Source organism: Panicum hallii, chromosome 2, assembly GCF_002211085.1.
Source record: "Panicum hallii strain FIL2 chromosome 2, PHallii_v3.1, whole genome shotgun sequence".
Taxonomy (NCBI): domain Eukaryota; kingdom Viridiplantae; phylum Streptophyta; class Magnoliopsida; order Poales; family Poaceae; genus Panicum; species Panicum hallii.
Genome location: NC_038043.1, coordinates 55,253,522 through 55,279,760, shown reverse-complemented (window position 1 = coordinate 55,279,760; position 26,239 = coordinate 55,253,522). Strand labels below are relative to the sequence as shown.

At 46.4% G+C, this 26,239-nt stretch overlaps 6 protein-coding genes across 9 annotated transcripts; 4 read left to right on the top strand and 2 right to left on the bottom strand.

Moving 5' to 3' along the window:
- The first annotated feature begins 475 nt into the window (after nt 1-475).
- Nucleotides 476-4,062, top strand: LOC112880139 (pyruvate dehydrogenase (acetyl-transferring) kinase, mitochondrial-like). Its single transcript, XM_025944633.1, has 6 exons — nt 476-800; nt 1,595-1,856; nt 2,213-2,393; nt 2,572-2,719; nt 2,968-3,172; nt 3,325-4,062. Exons 1-6 carry the CDS (start codon nt 564-566, stop codon nt 3,381-3,383), a joined length of 1,092 nt encoding a protein of 363 aa, XP_025800418.1. The 5' UTR covers nt 476-563; the 3' UTR covers nt 3,384-4,062.
- Nucleotides 4,063-4,215: 153 nt separating this feature from the next.
- Nucleotides 4,216-9,378, top strand: LOC112880135. The gene is made up of 3 exons (XM_025944627.1): nt 4,216-5,680; nt 6,581-8,135; nt 8,227-9,378. The coding sequence occupies exons 1-3, from the start codon at nt 5,449-5,451 to the stop codon at nt 8,411-8,413; spliced, it is 1,974 nt and encodes a 657-aa protein (XP_025800412.1). The 5' UTR covers nt 4,216-5,448; the 3' UTR covers nt 8,414-9,378.
- A 454-nt stretch (nt 9,379-9,832) lies between these two features.
- Nucleotides 9,833-11,193, bottom strand: LOC112880141 (chaperone protein DnaJ). Its single transcript, XM_025944635.1, has 6 exons — nt 11,128-11,193; nt 10,826-10,918; nt 10,459-10,489; nt 10,318-10,344; nt 10,096-10,216; nt 9,833-10,002 (listed from the first exon to the last, which is right to left on the bottom strand). The coding sequence occupies exons 1-6, from the start codon at nt 11,191-11,193 to the stop codon at nt 9,948-9,950; spliced, it is 393 nt and encodes a 130-aa protein (XP_025800420.1). The 3' UTR covers nt 9,833-9,947.
- Nucleotides 11,194-11,265: 72 nt separating this feature from the next.
- Nucleotides 11,266-17,324, top strand: LOC112880137 (pentatricopeptide repeat-containing protein At5g48910-like). 4 transcript variants are annotated; one of them, XM_025944629.1, is made up of 3 exons: nt 11,266-13,541; nt 16,390-16,520; nt 16,674-17,324. In XM_025944629.1, exon 1 carries the CDS (start codon nt 11,516-11,518, stop codon nt 13,343-13,345), a length of 1,830 nt encoding a protein of 609 aa, XP_025800414.1. In that variant the 5' UTR covers nt 11,266-11,515; the 3' UTR covers nt 13,346-13,541; nt 16,390-16,520; nt 16,674-17,324. The 4 variants fall into 4 exon arrangements, 3 of the variants coding, with proteins under 3 accessions (XP_025800414.1, XP_025800413.1, XP_025800415.1); XR_003226240.1 differs by lacking the exon at nt 11,266-13,541 and adding an exon at nt 14,899-14,997; XM_025944628.1 differs by lacking the exon at nt 16,390-16,520.
- LOC112880138 (CBL-interacting protein kinase 21-like) lies at nt 13,536-18,364 on the bottom strand. The gene is made up of 13 exons (XM_025944632.1): nt 17,887-18,364; nt 17,726-17,788; nt 16,121-16,192; nt 15,885-15,992; nt 15,698-15,778; nt 15,570-15,623; nt 15,320-15,445; nt 15,022-15,231; nt 14,826-14,927; nt 14,386-14,502; nt 14,228-14,299; nt 14,008-14,082; nt 13,536-13,891 (listed from the first exon to the last, which is right to left on the bottom strand). Exons 1-13 carry the CDS (start codon nt 18,034-18,036, stop codon nt 13,787-13,789), a joined length of 1,335 nt encoding a protein of 444 aa, XP_025800417.1. The 5' UTR covers nt 18,037-18,364; the 3' UTR covers nt 13,536-13,786.
- A 4,769-nt stretch (nt 18,365-23,133) lies between these two features.
- On the top strand, nt 23,134-23,994 carry LOC112880140 (dirigent protein 5-like). The gene has a single exon (XM_025944634.1). It carries the CDS (start codon nt 23,241-23,243, stop codon nt 23,850-23,852), a length of 612 nt encoding a protein of 203 aa, XP_025800419.1. The 5' UTR covers nt 23,134-23,240; the 3' UTR covers nt 23,853-23,994.
- The last annotated feature ends 2,245 nt before the right edge of the window (nt 23,995-26,239 follow it).

Genomic DNA, 26,239 nt, shown 5'->3' with positions numbered 1-26,239 from the left:
ACGGGTATGCAAAGCCCTGTCAAAAGCAGTTTAATTTCACACCCAGCATTCTGCCTAGAGCCCTGGACACTAAAGTTTCAACACGAGGGCACTTTTCTTTTGCAGAAGAAAATTAGTGAAAAAAATCTCGAGATTGTTCGATGAAAAGCCCTTGATATTCACTCACCTGCTGATTGTGGCGGACTGGTAGTGTGGTTCACATGGGTTCTGAATTCTAATTCCCACATCCTCGTGGATAAGCCCATGTGTCATCGCACGCTGTTGGGCCAGCTGCTAAGCCCTGCTCTTTAACTGATTTGATCGACTCGGATACCGGCCACACAAACCGTTACACAGTCTGACACCTGGGCCAGCACCCGCCTAATCACGAGATACCGGCCGAGCCGGCCCACTGACAAGCGGGCCCACCAGAGATCCCTTCGGCCACCCCTCTCTGGCCCGCCTTTATAAGCCGCTCCGCCATTTGGCTCTCTTCTCCGTGTCCTCGTCCCGCCTGCTCGCTAATCCCACCGCTGATTGGGCGGTTACTGGCTGGTTAAGTTGGCGGCGAGGTTGGGGGCGCGATGGCGTCGGAGCCGGTGGCGCGGGCGGTGGCGGAGGAGGTGGTGCGGTGGGGGAGCATGAAGCAGACGGGGGTCAGCCTGCGCTACATGATGGAGTTCGGCTCTTGCCCCACCGATCGCAACCTGCTCCTCTCCGCGCAGTTCCTGCAAAGGGAGCTCCCCATCCGCATCGCGCGCCGCGCGCTCGAGCTCGACTCGCTGCCCTTCGGGCTCTCCAACAAGCCCGCCATCCTCAAGGTGCGTCGATGCATCCCACGCCTCCCCCTGTCTCCGTCTCCGTCTCTCCGAATTAATTTAGCTAATTTTTACTCGGTGTTTGAGTGGGTGGCCATTTCGTTGTCCTTATTGTTTGTCCTTGCTGCCCATCAGCCCATGGGTGATTTGACAGGCTTGGTGCACCTCTGTTCATGGATGAATTTTTCTCTCTCTCAGACTGATATCTTTCTTTCACTGTGGTTGGCTTTCGGTTTAGTTCACAAGTAACTGAAGTCAGTTAAGGATATTGGGATTCTTAGCAGGATTTTGATTCCGAAATAATTCTGGAAACGTGGTTCCCTTATGGGTAGATGCTGCTTCCTTTTCTTTTTCGTAGGTCTGTTTCTTTCGATTCCACTCGTGGAGTCGTGGTCCAACAGTCACTCATGTCTCATTTTGTTTTGCCACTCGAAGATTTTAGCTCTGCTTCCTTGTTCTTACGAGATTGTACATGCATTTGTTGGAGGAACAACAGGTCGTATTGTTGGATAAGAAGGAATCTTTAAATGTGGGAGATTCTTCCTCTCCTTTTTAAATGCAAATTTTGGGAGACTCTTGCTTGGTGACTTGCTTACCTTTTTATTTGGCCTGAGTGGGGTTCTGCATCGCCTTTGCCTTTCCTCGTCAATACTATAATATCTGAAGTCAGCAAAGAATGTATGTTTTATTGAGAGATATTTCTTTAACCAAATGAATATTCTTACCATTACCAAATTGACCATCTGATGGGGGAGTAGCACTGATGTTTGGTCTTTTATCCATTGTTCTTTCTTAAGGTGAGGGATTGGTACTTGGACTCGTTCCGCGACATCAGATACTTCCCTGAAGTGAGGAGTCGGAACGACGAGCTTGCTTTCACACAGATGATTAAAATGGTCAAGGTGCGGCACAATAATGTGGTTCCAACAATTGCTTTGGGAGTGCAGCAACTGAAAAACCAAATGTGTCGCACAAGGAAGGTTCCCTTTGGATTCGACGAGATCAACGAGTTCCTTGATCGATTCTACTTGTCAAGGATTGGCATCCGCATGCTGATAGGTTTGCAACTGAAACTGTTTTGCCAGGAGCTTACTTTCTGAAGGCTACTTCGTTCTTTTCCAGTTTAATTAGTTCTTGGACATGCTATATTAAATATTCTTTTATGTTCTAATACTTCTAACAGTAACAGTAATACTACTTTTTCCCCAAAAGCAGACTACTAAAAAAAAGTTCACTGTAAATCTATCAAGCAGAGCACGCTTTTCGGCTGGTTTATTTGTTACTAAACTCAATTTTGGAACATGGAGCATATTATTGGCCTCATGTGTAGGTCCTAAGTCAAATGATACATAATAATCGAGTGTCTGTTATTATTAGATACGTGGTCTGAGTTATCCGTCCTTGCTTAATTTCAGGGCAGCATGTGGCTTTGCATGATCCTGAACCAGAGCCTGGCGTCATAGGCCTCATTAATACAAGATTGTCCCCCATACAGGTGGCTCAAGCTGCCTGCGAAGATGCCCGTTCTATTTGTTTAAGGGAATATGGATCAGCGCCTGATATTAACATTTACGGTGATCCAAATTTTACATTTCCGTAAGTCTTATAATCTCTCATGAGTTACCTTCGTGGACTTGATCTTGTTGAAGATATCAGTATAGATTGTTTCTGGTCATGCATCTTTATAGTTATAGCTCACTGTTTATGTTCATTTTATTTAAAATACAAATAAAAAATGAAATTCTAGCTTACTCTTTGACTTCATCGAATACAGATACGTCGCATCACACCTACATCTGATGTTACTTGAATTGGTGAAGAACTCGCTTCGTGCAGTGCAAGAACGATATATGAATTCTGATAAAGATGTTCCCCCAGTTAGGATTATAGTTGCTGATGGAGAAGAGGATGTTACTATCAAGGTAGTCGTCTGACATCACCTATCAAATTTGATGGAACTTACACAGACATTTCTCACTGAAATTTGATGGAAAGTGCAATACTGTATCAAACAATTACAAAGTCAAGTGCTAGATATAATTCTCTTTTATGTGACAGATGTTTTCTTAATCTTGTTTGTGGATCAAGCCGATGCATATTACTGTAAATGGAAAAACTAAATATGGTGTGCACAATGTGGTTTTTGAGTTTGAATGCTTTGCTAATGCAGGTTAGTGATGAAGGTGGCGGGATAGCAAGAAGTGGCCTCCCAAGAATTTTCACATATCTGTATAGCACTGCAAAGAATCCACCTGATCTAGAGGGACCTAATGAAGGAGCAACTATGGCCGGATATGGTTTCGGGCTCCCAATCAGCCGCCTTTATGCTCAGTATTTTGGTGGTGACTTGCAAATCATTTCTATGGAAGGTTATGGTATGTTCATACTCCACTCAGTCCATTGATATTCTGTCAGTACGAATTAACCATGTTTAGCTGCAGTTCATGAGCTACATTTTTTTTTGTCTCGGATATAATAAACCACTAGAGTGGCGATCAAATATATAACTGCAATATCTTTGTTGTAGGTACAGACGCTTACCTCCACTTGTCACGTCTGGGAGATTCAGAGGAACCCCTGCCTTGATGACTTGATTTAGTCCTGACACGACTCTCTTCCTGTAATTAGGCTGCCCTTCATCTTGTAATAGAATCCAGTGCTGGTCTGCACGTATTGTTCTAATGGGCCAGCCACCTATAGCTATAGTTGGTTTCATCTTTCTGCTCTGCTGCATTGTGAGCACGAGCACTCCTACTTCCTATGATCCCTGTTCCGGGTTTCAGAAAAATAGTATACGATTATGATCTCTCATCCTCCCAGAAATTAGCATTACAAATAGGCTCTTGGAGCGTTACTGATAATCGCAAAGTGCAGTTTGTTCTCAGTAGAAGCTAATTTCATCACCTGCATCCCGTGCTGTACAGAGTCTGGATTCAGCATTGTGCAGTCTTTTAAGTTGTACTAGTTTCATCAACAAGCAATGAACACATGGAGGTCTCTACAAGGTGTGGTACCATCTACCTAGACAGACCAAGCTCTGCTCTGATGCACTGCACCGTGTGATCAGTCTTTACATTGAGCCCAGCTCAAGTTCCCGTGATGGAGAAGCACCGCACTGATGTAAACAGGGATGTCTCAGCCTCAACCAACCTCAGTGACATTTGCGTCAGCAGATTAAGCTCTCTGGTCTGCTGCACCCGCGGTGTCTGTGTAAATATGTAATGTTATCAGTCCTATTCCTGGAGGAATAAAGTTCGGTTTCCCAGATAGCAAAGCAAATGCGGAGTGTCACTGGCTCGCGGTTGGAACCTTCACCAGCAGCTTGTTTGGTTGCTGAGAAGATCTTTGCACGATGATTGAACATCTGAACTCGATAACTGCCTGTTAATAAACTAAGAAGACTAAAAGCTTGAAACCGAGCATGATCCTTGGTTCTTTTAAGCTCGAAGGTTGCCCCGTCTGCTCGATCAGTTACGGCAAAGGGGCACGGATACCAATCTTCTCTACAAAACAAAAAAGGCAAAAGAAAGAAAAGAAGATGTAGTTCCGTCTGTCACTGAGCAAGGGGTCCCAATCACGTGACGTGCAGGTGGTAGCACTGGATGGAATAGAACCTTCTGCTCTCCTCCCGTTTGGTGTGAGATTTCAGATTTGCAGGGTGGCGGCTGCAGAGGATCAGGACTCGGGACATACAAAAATGACGCACGGTTGCAGCTCGCATGCAGGCGCTCCCCTCCCCTGCTGCAGAAGATCGAAGCTGCAGGGAATGGCACAGTGCCAGCAGCCGTGGAAAGCAGACGAGCTCCGGCAGCCCCACGAGAGGAGCAAGCCAGCGAGCAGCTTTCCGCTCCCCCGCAGTCGCCTCGGTGTAACTCTTGGGATTTTAGCTTTCCGGTTTTGCCTTTTGACGCGGCGGCATTGGCTTTGTTGTGTTTTGCTTGTCCTCAGATGTCGCAACTTGTTCCTGCCTAAATGGAAAGTCTTCCATCGATTGGAAAACCGAGAGGGTTTGCATATCAGAATGAGATGTGTGTAGATATCATTTAACAAAGCCTTTATTTATTCGTTCAACAACATTTCCGCTACACCTTTTTTATAGTAGAATTTTCTTTTTTGCTTTAACCGATCCGGCACATCATTTAGGTACTACGTTATTTTTACATGAGTTGAACTATATTAACCATTATATGACATTTAGAAAAAGGTTCATCAACTGAGCTATTAATATTTTTATCTATTATCTATATCTAATAAGTGGATAGTGGTCCCCATGAAATATTTTTTCCAAGAAATTTAGAAAGACAAATTTAGCCTTAAAATCATTGTAAGGGAGGTAAAATTGAATGAAATTGTAATCTAAGTCAGTCTAACTTGGGGATATGAGGATGATATTAGTATGCAAAACCTTCCGTTAGGGAATATCACAAAGCTTAAACAAATTTAGTTTGGATGTAAAAACGAGGAAACTAACGTGCCCTTATATCCTGCAACTTCTCCACCTGGCAGCAAATTTGTAACGCTTTTTTAAACAGAGTAGCACAATACCTTCCTTCAGGCCGCCTCGACGCCGCCGCCGCCGCCGTCGCAAGCCATAAAAAACCCCCCAACCCCCCTCTCCGCCGGCGAAACCGGGCGGGCGGCGGCGGCGACTATGGGGGAGTACGCAGCGGTGAAGACTTCGGTGTGGTGGGACATCGAGAACTGCCAGGTCCCCCGCGGCTGCGACCCCCACCTCATCGCCCAGAACATGAGTTCGGCCCTCGCCGCCGCCGGCTACCTCGGCCCCATCGCCATCTCCGCCTACGGAGACACCAGCTGCGTCCCAAACCACGTCCAGCACGCTCTCTCCAGCACCGGCATCGCCCTCAACCACGTCCCCGCAGGTACGGATCCCCCCCGCCGTCCCGTACCCTCCAACCAGGCAACCACCCCCAATTGTTCCCTAACTGCTCGTCGCGAGTTGATCCGCTGACCCCTGACCAATGCATGCGGATTGAGCCGTTCCGATTGCATCTGAACTGGACAGCTCGGTTGCTGCTCTACTCACTCTCGACACTTTGGTCTGCGTCTGTTTGATGGATCTGTTGCGATACTTTAGGATAACTGTGGAAGCTTAGGGTTTGGAAGTTTCCTTATCGGAGATGTTTTCATCTGATGGTATCTACTTTTCTTAACTCGTGGATTATGCTGGCATTGGTGGGGTTGCCGCGTCTGGGTTGGGAAAGTGATTGATTTAGGTTTTATGATGGCTGCTGCGATCGTGGACTCTGCTGTGTTTGTTTGCTATTGTTCGTTGACCTGACTATTGATTGTATTTACAGGGGTTATGTTTTGAATTTTCTAATTATCATGTATTTTCTTTTTGCTTTGGCTCAGTGTATTTACTCATAGTGTATTTGTTTTATTATCCAGATTTTCTTAGGACTAGTATAGTATCTGAACAAATGTTGATTACAGTTACAAGCATGTGTGCTATCTGTCAGTGATGCGATTTTTAGTCTTATATCTATTGTGAAAGCTACTTTCTTTATGAATGAGTAATGAAAAGTACTGTCTTAATTATCATTCCTATCTGTAAGATTCACAGATATTTCATTGTTGCCATCTGTTTCCAAGTTTAATTTTAACATAGCTTGCATACAAGAATCTTGGTACACTCGAGCATTTTCTCTAAAACTCATGTGTTTGTCCTGAATGTTCAATGGTTCTCTGTTTATCTATGTGATGACTGAATGTTGTCTAATTATTATTATTATTATTTGTTTTCTCGTAACAAATGGCAGGCATTAAAGATGCAAGTGATAAGAAGATCTTAGTTGACATGTTAATCTGGGCTATTGACAACCCTCCACCAGCAAATTATTTGCTAATATCAGGTGACCGGGACTTCTCGAATGCCCTTCATAAGCTAGTAATGAGACGGTACAATATTCTACTAGCTCAACCTCCAAATGTGTCTCAAGCGCTTACTGCTGCAGCAAAACATGTTTGGCTATGGAAAAGCCTTGTGGCTGGGGAACCACCATTGGCAGAGTCACCATACATAAGTAGCATAGCAAATGGCAACGTGGATCATTCTGATGCATTGAAGAACATGCTTTCAGATTCTTCAGATGCAACTCCACACAACAGTACACAAGTGCCAAATAGCATTCCGTTTGATCAGCAAAAAGGTGGTAATGGAAAGGGAGAAAAACAATATAAAGTGAGGCAACCCCGGAAAAATCAGTCAGACAATGTATCTAAACCAACAAGGACTGAGGAAAACTCAGTCGGTGGAGTATCTGATAGTTCTAAAGGAAGCGCTGCTTGCCAGCCAAATCAATCTCATATGCCATCATCATCATCATCATCATTACCGAGTTCCGATTCGCAAGATGGGACACAGGTGGATCAGCTGAATACACCAAAAATTCAACCGTTTTCCCCATCCAAAAAGCCTGCAAAATCTGCTCTTTCCCATCAAAAGAGTGCTCCTCATGACTTTTATCATGGTAAGAAGCCTGGTGTGTCAACTGCGTCTTCGTCTAAAAATGGCACTTCTGATGTTAATAGCCATGGTCATCCAAAGTATCAGAAACCTCAATCCTCTCAGCAACCAAGACCGCAAAATCCAGTCAATCATCATCCTCATGGTGGATCTGGCAATTTTCAATCATCAAATTCACATAGAAGCAACTCATGTCCAGCACCAGCTGGGCATAATGGTATTCCTACTGCACCATTGCAATCCTGGCCAGGCGGTCCACCTTATGGACCACCAATCAATTATCCTGATATGAGTCGGATGAATATTTCTGAATACCCTAGAGGAATTCATAATAACCAAGGTTTGAATGTCAATTACCATCCAACCAATCCTGGTGCCCCACATATGGCTCAGCATGGTTACAGTGATTATAGTTACAGACCTCCAACTCAGCCTAACATACCTAGCAACATGCAAAATACTGGACATTGGGGTGCTAATCTGGGATGTCCACAGCCATCTTCGGACCCTCAAGGTCTTGTTAAATATATCTTAGGTGCTTTGGAAGTATTGAAGACTGAGAAGATTCCCCCAACAGAACAAAATATAGCAGATTGTATACATTATGGGGATGCTAATCTACCAAATTTTGATGTCAAGAAAGCTCTTCAGGTTGCCACGCAGCATCAAGCTGTTGTCATGAAAAAGTTAGGGAAAATGTCATTCTTTCTTGGGAAGAATGAAAATCTCTGGAATTGTGTCAATATAATGGATGATAATGCAAAATACCCAAAAGAAACTCTAGATGCTGTTCATACTTTCATATCTTCTGCCCATGGCTATTCTGGGATAAAGAATTCTCAATCTAGGTGAGCCTCCATTACCCAAAAATATGTGTCAAGTTTTCGATACATTCCTTGAGGAGCATGGTTTACTATTGTAATATTTGTTTTCTTGTAGGTATCAAGCCGCTACTATGTTGAAGAAAACATGCCTGAAACATCTTGCCCTTGCTGAAATTCTTCAGGTTCTGAATATCATTATCAATAAAAAAAAGTGGTTTGTGCCCCATTCTTCAGGGTGGCAGCCACTGTCCTTCAACATAATAGTGGCTGATGCTACTACACATGCTAGTGGGAAAGCATAGCATCGGTACATTTGTCTGCTCATATCAAATGAACACTTTGAGGTTCTGGTGGTTGGTGCAAACTGTGTCTGCAAAAGCTAAGTTACATCTGCATTTTGCCATGTTTAGGGATATTAAGTAGTTCTACACATATCTTATCAGGAGTGAAATAGTAAGTAGTCTTAAAGACTTGTTATGTCTTAGAGGGAGTCAGTCTGTCAATACACCATCTGGCCTGTTAAAAGAATTTGTCGGTTAGCCTGGTTGCAGTTATTCTTATGGTTGATAGTTGCTGTGGTAAGATGATTCTGCAATCGACTATAAAGCGGTTCGGAAGGACTATCGCCTTTTGTTCAGGCAGTAAATCAGTGCCTGATGCTAGTGGTTATGATGTGCTCACTTTGTACCTAGATGTTTTAGAAGGCATCCTCAAAATCTGAGTTGATTTCAAGGAAATATTCCATAGTACTAGCATGGCTGCTGCTATTAAGCTACTCAATGAAGTCTTGAACTATCATATTGAAGCCCCATTTTCTGCATATATTCACTGCAACAAGCATGGATTGATGGATCATGTGAAGTTCAGTGAATCTGGGTGCCTTTGGATGATTGATCCTATCTAGAGGACTTGTTCTTTTGCTGCATGGCAGCAGAGTCTGAAATGCAAACAAACTGCATTCAAGCCAGTCATGCTATTTGCTGCAAGGTTAGTATGTTACCATCGGTGGCTGCCTTTGTTGGGGGAAGGTTTGGAGGAAATGTAAGCGCCTATGACATCTTTATTTGCTTCTTCACACCTTAGATGATGGGATGCATATTGTAATGCTGTAAGTTCTCAAAACTATGGTGCTACTTGTAAATCTCATTCTGGTGCTGAATTCTGCTCAGCGCTTTGGTTGCCATGTTGCCTGGCAGTTTAATGGTTGCTCATTTTGTTAAATGCTTCGATCACGATATTACTGGATATATTATTGCTGTTGCACGTATGATCCTTTTTGCAGTAAAAAACTTACTGCAACTCAGAATCACTACGTTTCTGAGAGATGCTGTCACGACTACATTTTGTGGCTGTGCTTCAACACAGCATATGTAATTAACAGGTTTTGGTTCATATATCGCACACACTTGTGAATTGTACTGCAGCAGAGCAGATCATAATTTTGAAACGACTAGTTGAAAAGCCTTCCGTCGTCTATGGGTATGTCTGAATTCTGAAAGCAGCTTTTGTTGCAGGAACATTTTGACAGTTCCTTTGATCATTGAAGGCAGCAACAATAGTGTATGGGTATACTGTACAACCATGGTGTCTAGCTGAGCATAAAGAAAGCTTGCCATGAATCACTTCCAAAGAAAGGTCGTTCATTGAAAATAGAAACAAGAAACTGCAAAGTTAGACGAAATTAGAAAACCAACACCAAATGATTTTACATGCTCTGGAACAAAGTCACAAATCACCAAACTGTGCTTTTATTCAGGGTGGATTGTTTTACATCTGTACAATGTAACAAGACACTCTTCTCGCCTATGAATATGGACACAGTACAATGGTCTTCCACTATGGTAGAAAGGGGTTCTGAGAGGAACAGAGTTCCTTTTGCCGTTGATATGCTCTTCACAAATCCAAAATGATTTCATCAATTGGGTAAAAAAAAATAACGTGTTAAAAAATAAGAACAAAATAGAAAAGACTAGGTGTGGGTTACCTTGAGGCGCTAAAGGCACCAAAAGAAACTGCCGCAAACATTATGAGTATAAATGGGGCTTTAACCAGTGCTTTATTTGATCTTCCGTATCCAGACGGAACACCAGACGGCATAACATGTACTGTGTGAATGATATATCTCATTAGCTTTGCTGCTCCGGGTAAGAGAACTCATTAGCTATAGATGTTGTGTGAATAACTTTCATCATGCAATCAAGTTTACCTTCCATCCTACTCCCTGATCTTCTTCCTGCAAACGATGGATGAGAATGAGATACAACTCATCAGTCATACCACAATAAGCAACTTACTGCTTCTAGCAGTTTTTTCAAAGCAAGTAGTGATTATCTGAGTAAGAACATACCATCCTTCAGACAAGAATATGCTTCGGCTACCTGCAAAATTACAAGCACAAGTTTTGTAATTACAGGGGAGGAAAAAGTAAAAGCCAGGAATTGGATTACAGTGCTTGTGCAATATACTTAATATTTATGTGGAAATATCAACATGGATTATTGGATTACTTCTCATCTCTGATCAGAAATGCCTTGTGTTGGTCAGTTTAAAGAAGTTGACATCTATGCTCACTATATAATGCCCAAAATATAAGTGCAGATGAGAAAGAACCTAACAATTTCAGTCTCTGTACACGGATTCCACGATGAGCAATAGCAAGCAAAATTGACGAACATACATGGGATATAAAACTCTTAGCTAAAACTTTACCTTACCTCCTTGAATTTTGACTCAGCCTGAGATTTCAGATGCGTTGGGACACGATCGGGATGAGACTCCATGACCATTCTTCTATACGCAGCCTTTACCTGCATCAGAAGGACGAAGAGTGTATAGAAACAAATAATCGGAAGCGTACAGGCAAAATCTCCTCAACCTTTGCCCGTTTTGACCAGGATATACCAGAATTAGCTCAGAAATCGGCGCTGCGGAGCAACGACTAGGGAAACCAGGAGCAGATCAGTGCTAAATCGCATTCGCGGGGTAACAGCGAGAGACATGGGAATCAAGGGCGGACCTCGGAAGGGGACGGCCGGGAGTAGGGAGGGAAGCCCAGGAGCTCCATGGCCTCGCTGCTCCTCATCGTGCCGCGCCGACACCGTCTCCTGCGCCGGCAAGGGCGGCGGCGAGGCGCTGCCCGGTCGGTGTCAGGTCGGTGGAGAAGGCTCGCGAGTCGCGCACGAATCGGGCGGCGAGAGCCGCTCGACGTGCTTTGCTGCCCCCGGACGCTTCGGTGGCATCTCAGCAGCCGTCGGATCTCTCGCGGGCCGATCAGACGGCCAGAACTCTCCCTGTAATAATAACTGTGAGAATAGCAGGAAGCCAGCAAGCGCGGGCGGTTCCCGTTCTCCCGCCGCAGCAAACATCGAACGCCTCGCGACGCGAGCTCTCTCGGCTCTCGCGCGATGCGCGCGCGGCGCGGCGCAGCGGCGGCGGCGCGGCCGGAGCATCTAGCCGCGCGCCTCGTCAAGTCGGCGTCCCCGGACGCGCTCCTTGTCACCACTGCGATGCGCGGCTACCTCCGCGCGTGCCTCCCGCTGCAAGCCCTCCTCCTACTCCGCTCGCTGCTGCCGCGGGCGCCTCGCTTGCTCGGCAACTCCTTCTCCCTCTCAATCGCGCTGCAGGCCACCGCCGCTGTCTCTGGCTCCGTGCTCTCCACGCTTGGCCGCGGCCTCGGCGCCGCGTCCCTCCACGCGTGCGCGCTCAAGTCCGGCTTCGCAGCTGCTGACCTCTTCGTGCGCACTGCGCTCGTAGAGGCCTACGCCAAGGCTGGTCGCGCGGACCTCGCGCGCGCCGCGTTCGACGAGGCGCCACGCCGGGACGTGTTCCTCACCAACGTCATGCTCGCGGCCTACGTTGCGCGCGGTGAGGTTGCGGAGGCGAGAAAGGTGTTCGACGGAATGCGAGACAGAGACTTGGTCTCATGGAACACGATGATCCACGGGTACGCGGTGAAGGGGGAGGTCTCCATGGCAAGGGAGATATTCGATGGGATGGAGGACAGAGACGACTTCTCCTGGAGCTCGATGATGTCAGCATACGCCAAAGGCCGGCGGTCCAAGGAGGCGTTGGAGCTGTGGCAAGAGATGCGCGCAGCCTATGTCTCCCCAGACCGCATCACCATGGTGAGCGTGCTCTCGGCATGCGGCGACATGGGGGCGCTGGCCGTTGGTGCAGAGGTGCATCAGTTTGTGGAGAGCAACGGGATCGAGGTGGATGTCAAGCTTGGAACTGCTCTGATCGACATGTATGCCAAGTGCGGTGACATCGAGAATTCACTGAGAGTGTTCCACTCTATGCCAGCAAAGGATGTGCTGACTTGGAGCTCGATGATCATCGGGTTGGCCAATCACGGGCTTGGACATGATGCTCTCAGCTTGTTCTCAAGGATGATATCACAAGGACTGCAACCAAATGATATTACCTTCATTGGAGTTCTTATAGCCTGCACTCATCTTGGTCTCGTGAGTGATGGCAAGAAGTATTTCAGCTCAATGAGTGTAGTGCATGGTGTAGCACCAAAAGTTGAGCACTTTGGATGCATGGTCAATCTTTTGGGGAGATCAGGTCATATTGAGGAGGCAAGGCAGCTCATCAGGGACATGCCATTTGAGCCAGATGCAGTAATATGGAGGGCACTTCTTGGGGCTTGCCGCATCTATAAGAATGTAGAAGTTGCAGAGGAAGCTATGGCTAAACTGCGAGTATTGGATCCTCATGCCGATGGGCACTACGTCTTACTGTCAAACATATATGCACAAGCAAATTCATGGGAAGGTGTTGCAGAGATGAGGACGATGCTTAGAAGGGAGAACATTCAGAGAATTCCTGGAAGAAGCTCAATTGAGTGGCAGAACACAATTCATGAGTTTGTTTCTGGTGATAGATCACATCCAAGGTCCAAGGAGATCTACGAAATATTGGAGGAGATGATGGATCGCTTAAGACAAGCTGGATATAAGCCAATGACAGGCTTAGTGTTGCAAGACATTGATGAGCAATCTAAGGAGCGTGCATTGGCTGAACATAGTGAGAAGCTGGCCATTGCTTTTGGTCTGCTAACCACCCCTGCAAGGTCAACTCTCCGAATAACAAAGAATCTTAGAGCTTGTGAAGACTGCCATTCAGCTATTAAGCTTATTTCCTTGGTATACGATCGCAAGTTGATCATTAGAGACCGTAACCGTTTCCACCATTTCAGTGAAGGACAATGCTCATGCAAGGACTACTGGTGAAGTTGCAAACTTGTACCAAAGGAGTTGTTATTCATGAGCTTGAGAGGTGTTCCTTTAGTTGAACACGCATCTGAAAGGATTTCATTCAAAGAACAACATATCATACTCTCTTTCTTTAGTCATGAAAGTCGTCAGGGGCTTCAGAAGCAAAGAATCTTACATTCCGTTATCAATATGTAAGAGAAACAGAGACCAGGTAACTCTGAAACTCTTATATGTATAGTTTACTTGTTTACATAATTACATCATATTATTCCTTAGGAGAAGTTCCATGCATGTCAGTTGCCAATTTGTAGTAATCTAAGCCTCTTAAGGCTAGATTCATGAAAAAAGGCGTAAGAGAGCACATTTGTAATAGGTGCATGGCCAATATACTGTTTAAAATTCAGTATATTGTTTGTGTTAGTTTCTGTCTATAGCCTAGTTAGTAAGGGCTTTTTGTTAGAAGCTACTATTATATCTACCTATTTCTTGTTTGATAGAATCTTGCTTCAGAAGTTGCTGGCTTTTGCATATACCCAAGTCCTCTGAAAGCGTCTCACACAACTGCATCATTGAAACAAGATGACAGACACAATAAATCAAATATTTGCTAAAAATCAAATGGCCAGGGACAAAACCAAGCCTTTCAAGTACAGAATCATCAAGGGAGGGAGCAATACCTTTCTGTACAGGGAGCAGTCTCCAGATGACTTCTTTAGCTCGACAACATAAAGAGATTCATTTATCTCAAACACCTGGAATCATAATACCAAAATGTTCAGAACAGGAAGGTCAAGTATAAATATCATAAACAAGAAACAAGAAATTTCTAATAGGAACACATTATGAATCTGCATTAATTTATTTCTAAACTATGAATCTGTTATGTACTATAAATACCTCCGCAGAAACTAATAATGATTCTAGCCCTCTGGAATTTGCTGGTCCCTTGCAATCTTGGATCACTTTTAGCTGCATGACATGATATACGATTTTCAACATCCTGATTCTGAACACATAGAGCCTGAAGTCCATAGACACGATAGGAGATCACTTACCTTGCCATTGCTCTTATGTACTTGGAACCCCATTCTTCTGACAATGCTCTCAATCTTCACAAATAAATAAGCTGGGGAATGATTTGATGCAAATCTGATTTTCCTTTCCGAAGCATCCTGCAGTGCAAGCCACATGCCTGACTTTAGAGGAAGATCATAACAACAATGAAAAACATCTACATCACTAGAGTTTTAACAGTATCAATGCCCAACAAAGACACGTAGACAACTAAGGGAAGGTAGGCTTTGTCAATTTCTGGTTCCTGAATGCTATTTTTTCCATGCATTTTATTAGCATTTTACCATCTCAATTGGGACTCTTCCAACTTAGAACTTGCTTTGTATGTTGGTCTTGGACTTAGTTTAAATTAGGTATCTAGTACATGTGAGGAAATTAGAACACACTAAAATAATTAATTGAAACAAATGTTTGAACTAACCTCTTTCTCAAAAAATCCAGATAAATCAAGGCAGGAGGACATCCCAATGAGCTGGAAAGCATTGATTTGGTTGATTGCTATGTTGTCTTGAATGCCATTATGCTTCAGAAACACAGACATATTTCAGACTTTACCATTCTGCTAAAAGCCTAAAACCATGCTATTATAAAATGTAAGTACGTCTCACATAGGTTACCTCAGTCATATTTAGACTGCCTTCAGACATACTGATATCTTCATCATCATTAAATGGCACAACAGGAGCATAACCTTGCTTGAACCAATCGTGTTCCCTTATTCCATCCAAGTCTATGCGGGTAATAGGGTTAGGATCCAGAATTTTCCGCAGTATATCTTGGGCACCTTGTGAGAGCCATTTTGGAATGTGAGCATTCCCCTTCAGAATCTGAGAACAAATAAATATCACACTGAGATATGGCTGCATCAAATGAAATTAGCCAAACATTTTCCTGTAATGCTTCCTTGCTTTATACCTTCTGGTAAAGGACAACCACATTTTGGTCATCAAATGGAAGATTCCCTGTGAGCATTACGTATAGAATACAACCACAGGACCATATGTCAGACATCGAGCCATCATAACCTTTGTTCATCAGGACCTAAAAATATAACGTCAGTGATTCCCTCTTCCATGTGCACCAAGCAGAACTGAAGTAGATAGTAATGATGGAACCATGCATCCTAGTAGGCTCAACACCAGAACAAAGAGTGCTTAATTCTTACCTCAGGGGCTATGTAGTTAGGGCTGCCACATGTAGTATGCAACAAACCATCTTTCTGGAAAAAGGGCCATCATTTTAGGCACAAACAAAATGATTCAGATTGAATTGACGTCCAAGACAATGCTGTACCCTTTGATTTTGTGGAAGTGCACTTAGTCCGAAATCAGAAACCTTTATGTTTCCTTTTGCATCAACAAGGACATTTTCTGGCTGCAAAAGGTTCAGAAGAAAGGGTCACTGATGTAATCTGTTTACCATTTCCATCATTGCATGGTACCAGAAAATGTGAAGTCTCAAAAGCTAGGCTAGTGATTACCTTGAGGTCCCTATGATAAACCCCCCTCTCGTGGCAATAGCCTATGGCATCCATTAGCTGCTGGAATAGTTTTCTCGCTTCCTTCTCTGTCAGCTTACCCTTTAATGCCTGCATGTATCAAAGATTGAGTTCGATATACTCCTACATCAGAAACCCTTTGCTATTGAAGAATTTACTTCATTGGTTCACAAAGCATGTGGTGTAACTAGTTTACAGTTAAGGGGTAGAATCCTTACGATTTTGTCAAATAGTTCTCCTCCATTTACATACTCAAGGACCATGTATATTTTTGTTTTACTTGCTGAAACCTGCACGAGAAAAAGGTTAAATAAAGGTTTAGTCCATTTCTGAAACGAATGGATCAGTTCTATATTCTCCCACGACTTTATACTTTAGTCTATGTGCCATTTTTAGCATAGACCACTATTCGGTGTAATCCTTGTCAATAAAGCATGCTCTTATCTACCCTTTCCCCCTTATATAACAATGGATTTACTTAGAACAGCTTTTCCTAGCCTACATAGCTTTGGGGCTTCGTCTATCTAAAATATCGGCCAAGTCACATTAGTCTGCAGGCAATTACCAAAGCCGGCAGGAAGCAAAGCCTGACGTGGACACCACCCACAAATGAAATCAGTCAGTGAACCGAACACATTCATTTGCTTCTCTGATTGACACTTCACCTATGCATTATTGAATGAAATTCCTAGCGATGTGGGACCATAATCCTTGAAGATGCATATGTGAAACAGTGGGCTCATGCTGTGCAGCCTTTCTTTTGCCTTGCAGGACCGAAAGCTGCCTGAAGAAATGCAGAGAGGATGAGTACTGGATGACGCAGTGCATCCAATTATTGGGACCGTGCACGCCACCTCTACAATCGAAAAGCCATTTTATCCACTCGGTGGCTTCCGGATTTCCTAGAGGTAACCAGGCAAGCCTCAGCCCTCAGGAGTCAGGACAAGACAACTCCGTCGCAATCTCGTTCATCGGTGTGGCGTCCTGGGAGCAGCAGACGCCATCGGATCATCAGGTCTGACGGCTGGGATCTCACGTGACCCCCGGGTGTAGACAGTCCTCACACGATGATCTCATCGCCGTCAGCAGATTTGGAGGATCCGAGACGTGACATCCCGGAGGTTTGTTTTCGTTGCGGGCTCTTTTTCTTGAATTATTATACGGCTATAATTCTGCTCTGCACCAACTGGAAATAGACCCGGGGAAATAAAATGAATTGAAATGAAATAAAAATAAGAGGCACGAGGACAGAAACCATTCTTGGAATGCAACAGGAGGGGAGTCTGTGCTGGGCAGTTGGGTTTAACTGGGTTGGGTGATTGGGTCAGCCGGTCAGGTGGGTGGAAATTTTGTACTTAGGCAGGTCCTTTCGGGCGTCCGGCGTCCATTTGTTTCTTTGTTTTGCATGGGTGTCCAAGTCAAGGAAAGGGAACTGAAAAGGGGCACAATTTTTAATGCTAAATCTATGGAGACTAAACTTATTCAAAGAAGGTTCTCTGCTTATTTTTTTGGGCAAAAATTGAAAGAAGAGTAGACAACTGAGCTGCGGCCTGATTTTTCTATGTTTGGCCGCAGCCTCGAGGTCCACACGCAACTCGTACAAGTTCAACGGCACGGCAGCTGCTTGCTTGCCATCAGCCGCGCACGCAAATTAATTGCCCAAACTACCCATCCCCTTCGTCCTCTTCCAAGAACATTTCTTTATCCAATTCAGCAGGAACGGAAAAGAGCAGCATGGAATCATGAAACGGGCATGAATTCGAGGGAGAAAGTGACGGAGGATTTGGAGAGGGGAGAGGAGGATGTGAGGGAGTTTCGTTCACCTCGTACAGCCGGACGACGTTGGGGTGCTTGAGCAGCTTCAGCGTGGCGATCTCCCTCTTTATCTGCGCCGGCCATCCCATCAGCACCACAACAATCGAACTTGGATGAGCAAGAGGAAATCGATCGCCATCGATCAGAATGAATCAAGATGGACACGCACCTGCTCGTCGATCTTCATAGCGAGGATGCGCTGGCGGTCGAGGATCTTGATGGCGAAAGCGCGGCCCGTCTCGGCGTGCCGCGCCAGCCTCACCTTGCCGAAGTGGCCCTCCCCCAGCGTCCGCCCCATCTCGTACTTCCCCATCCGCATTCCTCCGCCGCCCGCCGTCGCGCCCCCGCGGTGGCGCTCGCCCGCCGCCGTAAGCACGAACGCACGGCTCTCGGCGGGTGGAAGAGCTAGCCAAGGCTCGAAAACGCTCTCTCGCGCGCGCGGTGAACTTGAGGCTCTGCGGCGCCCGGGCCTCGGCAAGTGGAATCGTCGAGACGTCGAGCTCGCAGGCGGCCAGGCGCGCGGTGGACCAGAGGCTGACCGGCCGGTGTAACGTTAGGTGGGGAGGGGGACTTGGTGAGCTAGCTCTGGCTGGGATGCGGAGGGAAGCTTGCGGCGTCGAGCCGAGCGGGTTTATACCGGTTGATGGATGGCGATTGGCGAGGCCCCGGTGTGTGTCCGCCGGGTAGGGGACGGCGACCGGGCCCCGCCTCTCACTATTTTAGCGTGCGTCTACTAGTATTTTATTTTATTTATTTCGTACTTTTCCCTTTTATTTTATTTTATGAGGAAACTGCTCCAGATCATGAGTGTCAGTTTGATGGTGTTCTGTTCATGATTTGGGGGAGATATAATCTTTTTTTATGTTAGTTTGTGTAGTTTTTTTTATAAGAGTTAATTCGTGTGTATAAGTTGGTTTGATTTCGCTGGTGTGGAGACGTGGATCGGTCAGTCTCCAAGATAGTGCGAGGATGTGGATAAGAGGAGCTAGGGTTTGATCTTTCAAGACTCCATTATTGTATAAGACTGCCGGTTGCTCATTGTTTGCTGAGTTGCTTTCACCACCTTGCGCTGTATCTCGTGGGATCTCTCCCCCAGTAGAATATTGTGTACCATAGATTATTGATTGTTTTTTGGCTTACTAGTTAACAGTGATGTGAGAAATATTTGTGTTTTATATAGGCTTATTTGACCGGCTGAAATGTGAGGGGCCAATATTTTGTGTGTTTTATTTGTTTTTTTGCCCCATGAGATATTAGAGCAACTCTAAGAGCCTATGTAAAATAAATTTGATCGGCAAATATAGCGAAACGGCGCAAAAAACACAATCCAACGGTCTCTGCATCCCGCTCGCTTAGCTATCCGGCTCGTCATCCCCCTCCTTCCCTCGGCAAAAATCCCTAACATACTCGACTTGCCATCGGCCCTGCCGCGCGCGCCCGCGCGCTGCGCGCGATGCCCTGGGCCCCTTCCACCTCACCTCCGCCGCGACGACCCCCGGCGGCCTGCCGCCCGTCGCGGGAGCTCCTCTGCCCGCCGCGTGTTGCCGAGGGTGTCTTGCTGCTGCCGAATAGATAAGGGTAAAGGGAAAGAAAAATATACGAAGAGTGAGATTTGGCTAATTAATTGGAGTGTACCTAAATATGTAGAGAAAATTTTGGCTAAATGGATAATTAAATAAGAATATGGAGAGTAGATTTGACTAGGCTGTTGGAGTCGGTCGTACCACCTTTCGCGATCCACAGTGCAAACTAACCATTATGCATGCGTTCGTGCACTGTTTCTAACTAGTGCTCTCTTCTTCTGCAGATCAAATATTATTTTTGGAGTTAAGTCTCCATATTGAACTTATCATCGCAACAACTAGTCAATCTGCTCTTCAAGTTGTAAGACTATTAGATCCAAGTGGTCACGTGTCTGGCGTTGTCATCCATGCGCCTAAACAAAAAAAAAAAATCATTTGAATCATAATCCTAGTCCTCTCAAGGGCTTGCTCGGTTCGGCGTGGATTTAAGAGGATCAGAAGGAACTGGGGAATCAAATCCTTGAGGATCGGAGATAATCGAACAAGCCCTAATAACTATACCACTCAACATTAAACTGGTTAAAATTACTGGAAATTTTCCAGGTATGCTGTCGATATTAATATAATTTAGGAAGATAGTATCACTCTTTGTTTTTGTTTGATTGTTTTTTATATGTTTGCAAGCGTAAAGATGTGGATAAGAAAAAAGTTGGAGTTTGATTTTTCACTCCATTCTATAAGACTGTTGAATATATATGTTTATTAGGCAAATATGTCCGTGCGTTGCTACGGATAAAATTGATATCAGTATCGGATACGTATAGTTGCTTATGCGTTAATTTGTAAGGATTTACGTAATTGAGTCGTGGATGGTGGCTGATCTGACTCGCATACGGAATGGACTAAGATCCACATGTCAATGACACGAGACGAATCATAGATTTGTCGTGTTGCTGTCACCGGGCAGTTCTTGTGACTTGTCAAATTGGCCGTGGAATATACTGTGACGGTTTTGGGCTCGCTCAGTTGTGATGATGTGAGAGCTCTTATGCGTTTTGTTCTCGACCAAGGGGTTCTTGACCTGCAAAAACGTGAGAGGCCGTTTGTGTTATTACATGCTGCCGACCTGGCCAAGAGGCTCTGACTAGTATCTTTCGATGTCCGCAGTAAATACTACGTGCAACCCGGATGATTTATAGAGGGTGCAAACATTTACGTGCTGGTAGCTACTTGGCAACCACTCGTCTCCGCAACGCAAACGACCTCTCGATGCACGTAGCTGCTCTGGTCTGATCTTCTCCCGAGTTCCAGACTGCCATCGTCAGTTAGCTCTTCTCCCCAGCACCGCAGAACCAGGCAGCTGGAAGGGGAAGCAATCAACCGCTAGCTGCACATGGTAGAGACGAGAGAGAGGAGCAGGGGAGTGCGTGGCTCGTGCTAGCTCGAGGCGCTGCGTGTGCGCAAGAGGTCCATCTATCCGTGCGTTCGATCGAATCTCGCCGCCGCGTGCGTGCGTGGTGTGGGCCGACAGCGGCCGGAGAGCGATCCGTATCCGTAGCGGCTTCAATTCACGCGTCGCGGTGGCGGCCATGCCGGTCGCCATCCGTCCGGCCGTCGGCGTCGACCCCGCGCATTATTGTGTTCACCCCCCGCGCGCGCATGCGGTGGGAGTGGGACGAGTCGTCGCGAGCTCGTGACCCCACCCCAGCCCCCCCCCCCCCCCCGGCGCGGTGTACGGACTGGTGGTTGGCCGGTTGGTCACTTGCATTGGTTGGTTCGCGGTGACCGGCAGCGGAAGCCGCAAGCCGGGAGTGGTGGTGGAGGGCCTCCTCCGCGCCCGCGCGCCCTGACTGCGGAGCCGGAGCGACCGGCCGCGTCGCGACTCGCAGCGGCGACGCGTCCCCCGGCCGTTGGCGCGGGTTTCTCCGGAGATTCGGGCAGCAGCAGCGCAGCAAGTCGGCCACCGGATGCACTGGTGATACGTTTGGTGGCGTGATTATGAATGATATGGTGCGTGCGTGGCAGCTGCTCCCGCGGACACGTAGCGGCGCCGGCACCTCGGCCCTGGAACGCGCGCGACAGCGTGTGCTGCCGTGCCGGCTTCTCCTTTCCTGGATCCCCGCGCCGCGTATACGTTAGATAGAGGACTCCTCATCTGCATAGCCGCACGGGCGATCGTCGCCGTTTAAATTAAAACCGGAGTGGCTTGCTGAGGCAGCTGATCGACGGCCAGCGCCCGATAGGCCCGTGGCGCGCCGACGCGACGGCCGGGGGAGCGAGGCCAGAACACGCGCGTACTCCCTGCGGGCGTCCTCCGTCGGTGTCCCGGGCCGGAGCCCCCGGGGGGGGGGTGTTCAACGGCGGTGTCGTCAGTACCGAGCACGAGCGTACTGCAGCGGCATCACGTCTTACATTGCCCCGGCCTGTACGTGTAGCTGGGTACGTCCGGCATGTGCTTCCCCACCACGAGGCGAGGCCGCGCGACACGACTCCGGCGCGCGGTGAGGGTCGATGCTCGGGTAGAAAAGCGCGCGCGCGCGCGCGGGTCTCGTGGCGCGCGTGAAGCACGCGCTCAGCGCTCTGATTGATGCGGCTGCGCACGAGCTAATGCGCTGCTGCTGCAGCGGCGGCGAAACCGGCCGGCCGGCCATGCTATGCTGTGGCGTGTCCCACCACAGCTCCACTCCACCGCAATCTTCATTCACATGGCAGCGCCGACGCGGGCGGAAAGCGACGCGCGCTTCCCTGCCGGGTGGGGGCGAGAGAGAGAGAGAGAGACGCCGTAGTTCCCGTCAAAAAAGAGGGAGAGAAAGTTCAAAAAAAAAGGAGGGGGAGAGAGAGCAACGGGCCACGCCGGCCACCCACATTTTTGGGCTTATCACACGCGCCGTCGCACGGCCCATCCCACCAGCCCGCGGCGATCCGCCCGATTTGCGCCGGCCCGCGTGCAGTGGCCTTTTCTCTCTCATCCGCGCTGCGCTTTCGCTGCACGCGCCTCCTGGAGTGGTGTCCATCCATGGTCGTCGCCCTCACGCAACCAGACTTCGGGGCCGTTTTGATCCCGGACTAAATTTTTTTTTTCCGGCAGATCAGACGTTTGAATAAAATATAGACTAATTATAAAATTAATTGTATAAATAAAAATTAATTCGCTAGATGATTCTATTAAATCTGATTAATTTATCATTTGGCAATATTGTACTTCAGTAAACATACAATAATAATAGATTAATAAGCTTAACAATTCGTCTAGTAAATTAATCTTCATTTTTACTCCTAGTTTTACAAATTTTATAGTTAGCTCATATTTAATTTTTTAATTAGCATCCTAAACCCTATGCGATCGTGGCTAAAAATTACTCTTCGGATCCGCAACCCTAAGCAACACACGTCCCATCACCGGAACGCGATGGCGCCATCGGGGCCGAGCTCGACGATGGCCTGACACCATGGAGCGGATCGACCAGGGGATGGGGATCGGAGCCGTATCGAGCACACACACCAACCAAGCTCGTCATCAGCGATTGGAATTAAAACTGCCACTTGAGTCTAAACAAATGAACTGATCGATTGCCACTGTATATAAACCTGCTGTTGGTACGACGCCAAGCTACAGTAATTCAGAAATGCGCACGCATGACACCGAGATTCGCCTAACACGCATATACACGCAAAGCACACCAAATCAAACAGCGATGTCACGGCACCAACCGTGCATATTTTCGTCAATAACTATGACTTTCATGTTGCATCCATCCATGTCCCAACCCTTCCCCTCAATGCTTCATCCAAAAAAAACTTCGGACAAATTTCACATCAGCTGTACTGCTCCCCATTCTCTTCTATAAATAGGCATAGGCGACACATACTCTAAGTCAGCGAGAACACAAGATCGAGCTAGCTGCTCAACCTGTAGCAGCTCTCCAGCCAGCAGCTACTAGCTAGCTCTTATCGACCAAAATAAAGAGTCGTTGCATTATATTGATCGATCGATTTAACAATGCAGGGCCACACTATTAAGCCATCTTCCAAGCAGCTCAGCAGCATGGTCGTCGTTGCTGCGGCTATCATGCTGGTATTGCTCGCCGGAGTCGCCCACGGCGGCAGGAGGCGGCTCGTCTCCAGCAGCGAGGACGAGCCGTGCAAGAAGATGACGGTCTACTACCACGATATCCTCTACACCGGCAACAACACCGCCAACGCGACGTCGGCGGCGGTGACGAAGCCGGCGGCGGCGCTGAGCACGTCGCACTGGGCGAACGGCACCTTCTTCGGCCTGCTCGTGGTGTTCGACGACCTGGTCACGGAGGAGCAGGCGCTGTCGTCGGAGCCGGTGGCGCGCGCGCAGGGCTTCTATTTCTACGACAAGAAGGAGGAGTACAACGCGTGGCTGGCCTTCTCCCTCGTCTTCAACTCCACGGCGTACACGGGCACCCTCAACCTCATGGGAGCCGACCTCATGTACGAGAAGACGAGGGACATCTCCGTCGTCGGCGGCACCGGCGACTTCTTCATGTCGCGCGGCATCGCCACGCTAAGCCTCAACGCCGCCGAGGGTACCGTCTACTTCCGCCTCAAGATGGACATCAAGCTATACGAGTGCTACGTCTGAAACCAGCATACTGCTGCTTCACATGCATACACATCTCGCAACAAGATGCACGTACGAACTTATATAAGCACGGGCGTTTTTATGATTGTATGTACCATAGTGTTGCATGCCGCGACACATGGGTATTTGTATCAACTTTATTTAATACGCTTAAAAATAATAAAACTTTCTTTATCAAAAGAATGGATGTTTTTTTTATCCTTGTCACTCTGAGCCGGTGGATTGTGGATGGCCAAAAATATGTCTAAAAAATTGATTCTTGGACGCTCCCTCGGGAGGGATAAAACTCAACACCAATGCTGGTTTCTATCCTAACAAACGACATGCTGGCCTGGGCTTTATTGCTAGAAATCACTTGGGTGAAGTTATCTTTTTAGGTTGGTCTAGTGACCGCCTGTGCTACTCAGCTGAAGAAGCTGAATGTCTAGCAGCCCTAATGGGCATCCGCAAAACCCTCTGAGTTTATAAGGGCTGTATTTAGCCGGAATCAAACTGCTTGGCGACGGTACAAGCACTAAATGGTAGTACTCCAAACCGATCCACCGGTTGCATCATCATAGAAGAAGCAAAAAAGATATGTTGATCAAGTGCATGATGAACACAAGATTAAAGCTTTCAATTTTACCAATTAAACCAAAATCCCCACCATTACATGTTGGTTTAATATAATCCTTTTTTACAATCTCTAGTACCTCCAAGATTGCCTCCCACGTTACCAAAATTCAAAGCAATCTTTTAACATGTGAGCCCCATCTTGTACCTCTCATATTAGAAGCACCGTCATAACCCTGCCCACGAAGCATAGAGATGGATAACTTGTGGCTGGAAAGCATATCGACCGAAACTTCTTCCAATGCGGCTGACGTACATTTCTCAATATGTTTAAATCCAAAAAACCTCTCCACAACCTTTCCTTCATCATTCACAAACCTGCATAACACATTCCATTGTATATTACTACTAAATAAAATCTAAAATTGTAAAATCAAAATGACATTCCATGAGACTACTAACCTCAAAATCATAGCCATTTGCTCCTTTATTGATACATCTCTAGACTCATCAATTAGCACTGAGAAATTTCTACCCCGAATCTCATCCATAATCACTGCAGTGACTTCCTTTGCACCAGCTTCGGTAAGGTCCTTTTGTATGTGAGGAGACAACATTTGACAATGTTTAGAACCTTTTTCATATGCATCCTTCACCTTCTTTTTCTTGTTCTTGTACCAGTCAACCATCTCTCTAAATGTACCTTTGTTTAGAGAAGTAGAAGACCCATCATGCCCACAGAAAGCTTCTCCTTGCTCAATGAGAAATCTTACAATTTATTTCTAAAGAAGATATCAAACGAATTTTGTATTAAGCTTCTTCCTCTTTATTGTACCTAACAACTTTGTTAGTCACACTTCTCCTCTGGTTCATGAAGTCATCACACTTCATAATTACATTGTTGTGAGATTGGAAAGCAGCATGCTTATCAAATCTTTCCAAAGCCATCTTCCATTTCTCATAACCTTTTTTTGCAAAGACATCACTCCCAAATTTTTCAAGCTTTCCAAGCTCAAAAAGAAAAGATAACTGTACAAGAAAAAAAAATGCAGCATCCTTTGATTCACTATACTCTAATCAATCATATTTTGCAAACCAACTTTGTTGGAAGGATCTCCATTCACCACTTTGCCGTTTGCGAGGAAATGAAATACCAACCGGTTGAGTTGGTCCTCTCAAAGCATATACTCTTTTCACTTGATCTCCAATTTCAAATGGATGCTCATCAATTGGTTTGCGCATTCCTAGCTCACTAACAATATCCGAAGAACAAAATTCCACTCGTGATAATTTTGGTGGCCTTGTGTTCTCCTTATTCTCTAGGCTAGGAGTATTGCTACTGCTTGAATAATAGTTGAACAATGTTCTTTTCTACATCTTGCAATTTAGGGATGAATTCAAGGTTGTATACTAAAAGTAACAATTTCAGTATTAATTTTTAGTTAATTGCATTTCTGTAGCATACCTTTTCTTGTTGCAGGGTGCCAGCCACGGGCCACTCCTCGTACTGCGGCCTACTGCCTGCGGTCACCAGTCGCAAGCTCGCGCCACTCGCCTAGCCCCCAAAGTCGTGTTGGCGGCTCGATGCATGGTGGGACCCGGGAGGCGAGCAGCGGCAGACGGTCGGACAGCGAGCAAGCGGCGTTGGCCGTCAGGCTCGGGATCGGGGAGTCGGGGAAACAGGGGTCGGGAGGGGATCGGTAGTGGTAGGGTTTAGTGGGGTGGTTGGGCTGGGAGGGGTCAGAATTGGGCCAACGTAATTCCTTTGGGTTGGGGCTATATGGGCTAATTTAGTTCGCTTTGTATTGCTGTTCCGCTGGCCCAAGGTGACCAAT

What these genes read in the sequence shown, in the direction of transcription:
- LOC112880139 (XM_025944633.1), top strand. Translation starts at nt 564, where the DNA reads ATGGCGTCGGAGCCGGTGGCGCGGGCGGTGGCGGAGGAGGTGGTGCGG. An exon ending in TGGCATCCGCATGCTGATAG is followed by an intron (nt 1,857 to 2,212) that starts GTTTGCAACTGA and finishes GCTTAATTTCAG; the next exon opens with GGCAGCATGTGGCTTTGCAT. An exon ending in AAGAGGATGTTACTATCAAG is followed by an intron (nt 2,720 to 2,967) that starts GTAGTCGTCTGA and finishes TTGCTAATGCAG; the next exon opens with GTTAGTGATGAAGGTGGCGG.
- LOC112880135 (XM_025944627.1), top strand. Translation starts at nt 5,449, where the DNA reads ATGGGGGAGTACGCAGCGGTGAAGACTTCGGTGTGGTGGGACATCGAG. An exon ending in CCTCAACCACGTCCCCGCAG is followed by an intron (nt 5,681 to 6,580) that starts GTACGGATCCCC and finishes AACAAATGGCAG; the next exon opens with GCATTAAAGATGCAAGTGAT. An exon ending in ATAAAGAATTCTCAATCTAG is followed by an intron (nt 8,136 to 8,226) that starts GTGAGCCTCCAT and finishes GTTTTCTTGTAG; the next exon opens with GTATCAAGCCGCTACTATGT.
- LOC112880141 (XM_025944635.1), bottom strand. Translation starts at nt 11,193, where the DNA reads ATGAGGAGCAGCGAGGCCATGGAGCTCCTGGGCTTCCCTCCCTACTCC. An exon ending in CCCGGCCGTCCCCTTCCGAG is followed by an intron (nt 10,919 to 11,127) that starts GTCCGCCCTTGA and finishes CTTCTGATGCAG; the next exon opens with GTAAAGGCTGCGTATAGAAG. An exon ending in CTGAGTCAAAATTCAAGGAG is followed by an intron (nt 10,490 to 10,825) that starts GTAAGGTAAAGT and finishes GTAATTTTGCAG; the next exon opens with GTAGCCGAAGCATATTCTTG.
- LOC112880137 (XM_025944628.1), top strand. Translation starts at nt 11,516, where the DNA reads ATGCGCGCGCGGCGCGGCGCAGCGGCGGCGGCGCGGCCGGAGCATCTA.
- LOC112880138 (XM_025944632.1), bottom strand. Translation starts at nt 18,036, where the DNA reads ATGCGGATGGGGAAGTACGAGATGGGGCGGACGCTGGGGGAGGGCCAC. An exon ending in CACTTCCACAAAATCAAAGG is followed by an intron (nt 15,624 to 15,697) that starts GTACAGCATTGT and finishes CCCTTTTTCCAG; the next exon opens with AAAGATGGTTTGTTGCATAC. An exon ending in CTGGATTTTTTGAGAAAGAG is followed by an intron (nt 14,503 to 14,825) that starts GTTAGTTCAAAC and finishes CTTGCACTGCAG; the next exon opens with GATGCTTCGGAAAGGAAAAT.
- LOC112880140 (XM_025944634.1), top strand. Translation starts at nt 23,241, where the DNA reads ATGCAGGGCCACACTATTAAGCCATCTTCCAAGCAGCTCAGCAGCATG.